Below are 8,370 nucleotides of genomic sequence, written 5' to 3' on the forward strand. Positions count from 1 at the left end.
TATATATATACTGTATGTATGAATGTATGTATGGATGGATTTGTGCATGTATGTAATAAAGTAAACAGACTACTCTGATATCTGTTGCAGGGTTTTAGACTAAGACCATTTTTTGATATGAAGGGACACATTTTCATTCGTTTGATCAAACCTTTAAAATAAGCTGGTGATCTCATGAGATGTTAGCACTCAGTGATTGTGTTTAGGATGGCTCTCAGCTACTGCCACATCAGACTTTAGCTCAGTACGTTAAATCTGATATTATAACCATTTTTCTTCTGGCTGATGTCAATCAACTGTGTCAGCCATCTTAAATTGACTTGACTCCAAATGAGTTATAGACATAAAACATCCAATGAATCATTTCTGCAAGTCTGATTCAAATCCAGATATTGTTAATAGACAGGTTTTTCAAATTTTAACAACAAATCTCAGCTACAGTCACAACAAATTTTAATTTCAATATCAGTAAATTTGACTTGTTATACTTATTTTTGTGTTTGCTGAAGTCCATCACACATATTTACTTGAACCTGAACATTTGAGCTTCTAAACTTTGAAAAATGTGATGTTCTGCTGACCCCTGGTGGTCCTGATGCAAACTACAACAACTAATCCCAAATTGGGTGGAACAAGATACAACTTTTTTTTCTTCTTGTTTTTTCCAGGTGCAAGTATGAAAGTTTTTTTCTACTTTATTTAACAAAACAATCAATAAGTATAAATGTAAATTAAAGATTCAAGAGGGAGTGTTTATTTTAGGATTAATGTGCACTTGTTGGTAATTCCTTTAACGTTTCATACAAGTCTTTACGTTTCAATATACTGTATTCCAGAGATTTCTGATATGATTAGAAGTAATTTTTAAAAAGTGTTAAACACTGACGATAATCTTGTGACTTTTTTGTTTAAAATATTTTTTTAATTGCAAAATGAAAGATTAGGTTACAACAGAGTTCATTTTTATTTATTTATTTATTTATTTATTTATTTAGCTCTTTAATAATACACCAAATGTTATTATATTTCTAGGAATAGATTCAGGGATTTTTTAGAACAACTCCCTGAGCTCCTCCACTTCTGCACGGCTGTTAGAGCCATCTGTCTGAACCCATGCTGAAGAGAAACAGGTGGAGCGGGTTTCTTTTAGGGTGAGCATTGTGTTCAGATGTGTATAAACTACTTTTAAAAAATAACCAAGTAAAAAAAAAAATACCTTAATAGAAAATGACATTGGAAAAATGAATTTCACTGACAAGAAAAGTACTTACTGTGAGTAAAACTCACAACTGCTCTTAAAACTGCTCATAATAATTGGGATGATAAAAGTTACCTTACACACACTCTAAGAAATGACCAAGCTGAACAAATTGCTTTGCACTTACTCATTTTTGTTTGATGGGACCAGTTGACATAACTTGGTTAAGTAAATTCAACACTTCATTTTTTGAGAGCATAAACAACTCCTTTCATGATGAGTTCAAGTCATATTTAAATTTGTAGCTCATAACAGGGTGTTAAATTTTAAAGTAAAGAAGTATATATTTTTGTTTTGAATAGCAAAATGAGAATGAATGTTAGAATTTAAAAAAATACTTAATCACTTACTGTAATGAAGTAAAAGTACTTTGTTACTATATACCGCTGGAGTTCAGTTTGTCCTGCAGACACATCTCACACAGGAGCACACCGTGGGGGTGAAGTGACACACCTGCCATTCATTTTTCATCAAACACTTACAAGAATTTGTCTGTTTTCTGTCTTATCAGTTTTAATTCCAACCACATCCTAAAGAAACCGCAGCATGACTGCAACAGTTTTGACTATATTCTCTGACAACACATGCAGAAATAAATACAAACTTTACTTTTGAAGGTAAAGGAGACATTTTTAGAAATGAAACTAAGCTGCAGCAAAGCAGAGTAAATCAAAGGTTTAACTTAGAAGTCTAGCAGAAGATGAAAGCAAATTTGATTTAAAAAACTGTTTATTTATAACAATGCATTAGGGTTGGGCAATATTGGCAAAAAATCAATCACGATTAATTGTAGTATTTAGCCGATAACGATTAATTTGACGATTTATGCCCTGGAGTCCCTGTACACCCTTATGCCCTGGTCACATGACCAATTTAGTGGGCAAGTTTTGCTCTTTGTAAAAATCTGTTCCAAATTGTGTCAAAATTACAGACTTCAGGCTGTACATCAATTTTAAATTGTGTTGATATATAAATAAATTAGAGAACTTGTTTTTAATGTTCGTCACATTTGAAGCAGATTGGAGAACYGAGCAGACTGACTGGAGAAATGCCCCTGGTGGCATTAATCATATTAATCGTCAAGTGCCAAAAAATAATCGATTAATGTTCTACTGACGATTAATTGCACACGATACGATTATGCCCAACCCTACAATGCATTAGTGTTGTATACTGTACACTGAAAATGGTAGAAAAAACACAGGGGTGACACTAAAAATCTCTATAAAAAGCCATGATGGTGTCAGAGGTTCAGACTGAGTGTAATGCAGCTCATGTAACAGGAAACAATGGTGTGTTTTCACAGTGTCACACTGGTATCCACTGGCAGAAACTTAGGAGAGCAGCTGGTGTTCCTGCACCATAGCAACACAACAACACAGTAAAACTGTAAACTTTAATCTCCTTAATCAGAGTGTTTGTCTTGGTGTTCCACTCTACAAGTTACTCCAGGGACTTGGTGTGCAGGAAAAAGGAATAGACTAAGAGAGTTTTGTTGAGATGATTTTGATTATGTTTTCATTCTCAAGCTTATCATGTTTGTGTAATCTTCTCTCATTGATGGTTCTAGTTTAGCACAGCTGGTGTTCATCAGCTCTTGGTATTTTTCAGTAATGGTCCATATATTTGGTTGTTTTTGTGTCTGATCATTTTCTTTGTTTGCTTTCATGACTTTTTTAATATATATTGTAGAGTGTCTAAATATACTTAGCACAAAAAGTGAGAAAATTTGTGTTTTGTATATTATTTCTTTGTTGGAACATTGCTTCTTGACAACAAATCTTATCCCATTGGCAAGCCTGTTACTTTCTCTTTTAAATGGTGGCACATTTGTAAGGAACATGCATTTGTGGGATGAGCAGTAGAGCTGAGTATGTGGGTTGGGCACAAGAGAATTTTTTTTGCAATATCTTCTCTGCCAGACAACTTATTTTGTTGTCACTGACACTTGTTTTGAGCTTCTGGTACACCCAGGTGCTGCCAATCAGGTGCCTAGCTCAAGATGTATTGCCAAGATGTATTGTTACAACATACAATCTACCAAACACAAATTGTCTTATTTTTTGTGTTTATTGCAGATGAGATGTGGGGCTGTTTTCTGGGATCTGGCTTATCTGAGCAAAAAGAGCTTTTCCACCTCTTAAAAGAGACAAGCTGACTCAGAACTGTTGAAAACATCATTAATACATTTCTGCATCCCACCTCGCAGAACTTTTAGTTCAGTAGTTTAGTAGTTTAGTCTCTGACACCTTGCTGTATGTGACGCCTCCACCAGTGGCGTCAGTAAAATATGCAAAAGTTGTCCTTTACTGCCTTTGTCGGCTGCAATAACAGACACATCATGATGGGGACTTATGAATAAGCTGCAAAGTGTGCGTAGATGCTACTGTTGTGACATCATAAGGCTGGAGAGACTGTGCAGTAGTAGAGATGCAGAGAAGGATGAGACTGGTAGAGAGTGAGGATCAGTGTCTGACTTGTCCACACATCTGTAATACAGTTCCAGAGTTGATCTGCCATCTATTTTCTTCATTTACAACCACTTCAACACCTATAAACAAAATCAATCTATTGGGTCTTCCATCCATCCATCCATCTTGACCCTTTTGACCTGATCCGGTTCAGGGTTACAGAGGGAAACCTGGAACTTATACCATAATATGCAGCTCTTCCTGTTTGAAATGGGAGCTCCACTAAATGACTGGCTTGGCTCATCTCTCCAATCTGCTACGGAGGACTGAAACTGACATAATTAAAATTAAAATCAAAAATTTACAATATGTATGGTCCAACAAATAAATAAATAAATAAATAAATAAATAAATACACTTAAAATGCACCAGTTACTTTGAGAAATTAGAACTTTAGTTGAATTAACCTTCATATTTATTTCTCCAGCTTAGTTCTACATAATTTACATTTTACTGTTTATGAAATTTAATTTTGTTTTTCCTTTTACTTGTAGATGCACGTGTCGCTCACTTTTTTTTCCATATCTTTTTATTTCCATGTGTTTTTACATTTTTCTGTCTCCTGTTTTTTACTTTCCCTTATGCATTTCTGCCTCAGGTGACGTTAGAATCAGTGGATCTACTCTTAGTCAATAGACAGGAAGGAGCAGCATCCATATGCAGGTTAACAACTGGGAACTTCAGTTCCTTTTAGTGTACTGATACTGACAGTACATTACAACAGACTGTTGTTCCCTTATATGGATTAATGTTCAATGCTGGCTTTAAAGCTGCATACACTTATTTTTAAAACATTAATACAAATTAGAAGCTCTTGCAGGCCACATTTAATGCTGTGGACAGCGTCGCAATATCAAAAACAGTGATTTTAATGTTTTGGGGATTTTTTAGTGCACAACTCTCAGGTGTTTCACATAACTTAGCTTGTGAGTTTTAACAAGGCCTGGTAACACAGAAACCAGCAAACCATAAAGTAATAAAAGTCAATAAAAGTACAGTACAAATACAAAAGGCATGTTTATTGACAGGTGATAATGTCAGGAGGCTTTCTGAACTGACTGAATGACCATGTAAAGAAAAACATTCAGTAAAACTAAACAAAAAAAAGGGTTGTCGGTTTGGAAACCGTCTCATACAGTGCACGTTCAGCCTGCACACACAGGCTGAGCTGTTCTGTGTAGCTCTGAGGCTTCTTAGCTCCAAATATACAGATTAAATAAAGCTTCCAGCACAAGATCTTCTTGTCCTCTTTTCAACCCTAAATTAAACTGCAGCTTGAGGGAAATGTGGGGCACTTCTTGCATTGCTAATGTAGGTAAGTAACAATATTCTGTGCAAGCTAAGGTGAACACGTGGGATGACTGTTGATTACGTGGCGCCGATAATGAAACACTGTGAGAAGCTGTAAACAAAGTAGCAGTATTACGAGGTGAACACAAGCCAGCTGCAGTTGCTGTTGTACAATGATTTGTAAAAGTTCATGGACTTGTCTTTTATTTTTCTAGAGCAAAAAAACAGAGCGTAGCTTCTTCCCTCGGTCCCTTTCCTCCAACATTTGTGTCAAAGTGTCTCCTCCTTAATGCACCAGCCTGACTGGCTCTTATCACTGGCTGCCAGCTGGCGTCACCGCTTATTCCTACATAGCAACAATTTATTTTGTGCTCTGCAATCAGTGGGCCTCAGTGACAGGTCTGTTGCTTCACAGCAACCAAAAAATAAGTCCTCATCAGCATACAAGCAGATGAACATTCCGATACATTTTTTATCCTAAATTCAGTTCCGTGTTTGTTTTGCCAAAGTCTCTTTGAAGTTTCAAACATGGCCGCTCTTCAGAAGCAGAGGAGAGACATTCGTTGTTGCGTTCTTCCTGTTAGACCTCCTTGCTGTCTGAGGACTGCCTGTCCCTGCTGTCAGAGTGAGACTAAAGCCTGCAACTGTACCAGCATGTTTACACATTACCCAGTCCTCACACAGAGTTGGTGTGTGTTAGCTCTGCAGAGTCCTCTGCAGAGGTTGTGTGCACCGCTCTGGTGTCCATCATACTGAGCTTCTCTGTCCCATTCCTTGGCTCTTCCCTCTGTTTCTGGCAACACCGTCTGTACCTGCGACTGAGAGAAAAAAATAATACTACAGAAACTCTGAAACTGAAAATGACAAAGAAACAAAGTTACTTTGAATGGTTTTAAATTTGACATTAATGGGTTTTGAGGGTCAGTGTGGATTTATATTTAGGTTGTGGTAATTACTTCAGCTGAAGCCTGCTGGACTCCCACGCCAATCCAAAGTCCAGCAGGTCCTCTAAAATCACTCCACAGTTTTACAAGAGCATTTTAATCTAAATTAGATTCCACAAAGCACTTTCAGTGTTTCTTTTTACCAATTCACACAAACTCTGTGCAACTTTTTGCTTCAAGTGGATGAGTTTAGCTATCTGGGTGTCCTATTCACAAGTGATGGTAGGATGGAACGAGAGATGAATCAACACCGATTGGGGCCTTGTCCTCAGTAATGAAGATGTTGCTTCAGTCACTTGTGGTGAAGAAAGAGCCGAGTCAAAAGACAAAGCTCTCGATTTGCTGGTCTGTCTATGTTCCAACCCTCACCTGTGATCATGAGGCGTCCATCATGATCGAAAAAAAATGTGATCCAGGATACAAGATGTTGAAATGAGCTTTCTTCATAAGGTGGCCGGGCTCAGCCTTAGAGTTTACAGTGAGGAGCTTTATCATCTGAGAAGAGCTCAGAGAAGAGTTGCTGCTGTTTCACATTGAGAGGAGTCAGTTGAGGTGGATCAGGTATCTGATTAGGATGCCTTTTTGATGTCTAAAGCCTCCCTTTGGTACGTCCCACTGGTAGGAGGTCCCAGATAAGACCCAAGACTCGCTGGAGGGATTGTGTAACTCAGGGATGGGCAACTTAAGTAACGGAAGGGGCCATAAATATTTGTTGACACAACCAGAGGACCACATAGTGCTGCACAATTACACAAATGTAATAAAACTGCCAATTTAAAAATGTTTGTTTGTGTAAAATGTATGTATGTGTTGTTAAAAATGTGTGTATGTGTATATTTATACACACACACACACACACACACACACACACACACACACACACACACGCATACACACACACACACACACACGCACACACACACAGTGAAGCATAGAAAAAATAAACACTGACTTTAGCAAGCTGAAGTGTACAACATAAAAACTGAGTGCAGACTCCTGTTTGGCGAAAGTTTATGCAGCCTTGTGAATTTTCCTGATTTACCTTTATAAACCATTGATTGTTTGGATTTTAAAAAATCAGTATAATAGTAATAGTAATCAGTAATATATCAAATAGGGGACAAACACAGTGATATTTGAGAAGTGAAAGGAAGTTTAAATGATTTACAGAAAGTGTGTGATAACTGGTTAAGCAAACACAGCACTCCAAGAAAAACACCTGCTACCTTCAGTAAAATGTAGTGGTGGTTCCATCATGCTGTGGGGCTGTGTGGCCAGTACAGGGACTGGGAATCTTGTTAAAGTTGAGGGATGCATGGATTCCAATCAATATCAGCAGATTCTGGAGACCAATGTCCAGGAATCAGTGACAAACCTGAAGCTGCTGAAGCCGGGGCTTGATCTTCCAACAAGACAACCACCCAAACACTGCTCAAAATCTACTGAGGCATTCATGCAGAGGAACAAGTACAACGTTTTGGAATGGCCATCTCAGTCTCCAGACCTGAATATTATTGAAAATCTGTGGTGTCACTTAAAGAGAGCTGTCTGTGGTTGGAAACCATCAAACCTAAATGAACTAGAGATGTTTTGTAAAGAAGAATGGTCTAAAATACCTTCAGCCACAATCCAGACTCTCATTAGAAGCTATAGTAAGAGTTTAGAGGCTGTTATTTCTGCAAAAGGAGGATCTACTAAATTTTTAAAATTAAAAATTTCTGGTGCCCAAATTTATGCACCTGCCTAACATTGTTGAACCAATTATTGCACACTTTCTGTAAATCATAAAAACTTCATTTCACTTCTCAAATATCACTGTGTTTGTCCCCTATAGGATATATTTAACTGATTTTTTTATCCAAACAATCAATGATTTATAAAGGTAAATCAGGAAAATTAACAAGGCTGCCCAAACTTTCACACCCCACTGTACTTGCCACTTCAGTAAACCACTCATATTTAGCTTTGTGCAACATGTTGCAGTGGTGACTTGTATCAAAATCCTTCATAGCAAACTGTGTCTTGAAGCAGACTAAACACAGGTTTGTCTTTTTTTTTACTTTACTTTAAAAAGCACTCAAAGCAGTTCTTGGATTTTAACAACTGCTTTTAGTATTTCTTTTTCCCTTTGGGTGGGGGCTCATCAGCTGGCCAGATAGAAGTCATCTGGCCCACAGACCACCGGTTGCACATCTCTCCTGAACCTGTTGTCTCTGCAACCAGATCATGTACAGCAGGTAAAATAAGTATTGAACACGTCAACATTTTTCTCAGTAAATATATTACTAGAGGTGCTAATGACATGAAATTTTCACCAGATGTCGGTAACAAAGAAATCAAACATAAATGTCCAGAAATGAAGTTATTGTAATAATGTGGAATGGCACAGGGAAAAAGTATTGAACAC

At 37.3% G+C, this 8,370-nt stretch overlaps 1 protein-coding gene across 1 annotated transcript in view; it reads right to left on the reverse strand.

The window, feature by feature from the left end:
- Positions 1 to 4,727: 4,727 nt before the first annotated feature.
- Positions 4,728 to 8,370, reverse strand: part of btc (betacellulin, epidermal growth factor family member) — a 12,130-nt gene continuing 8,487 nt past the window's right edge. Inside the window, exon 5 of the mRNA XM_014006494.1 lies at positions 4,728 to 5,837. Within this exon, the coding sequence (XP_013861948.1) occupies positions 5,696 to 5,837 (142 nt within the window). The 3' untranslated portion in view covers positions 4,728 to 5,695. The remainder of the gene's footprint in view (positions 5,838 to 8,370) is intronic.

This window comes from Austrofundulus limnaeus, unplaced genomic scaffold, assembly GCF_001266775.1.
Source record: "Austrofundulus limnaeus strain Quisiro unplaced genomic scaffold, Austrofundulus_limnaeus-1.0 Scaffold36, whole genome shotgun sequence".
Lineage (NCBI taxonomy): Eukaryota > Metazoa > Chordata > Actinopteri > Cyprinodontiformes > Rivulidae > Austrofundulus > Austrofundulus limnaeus.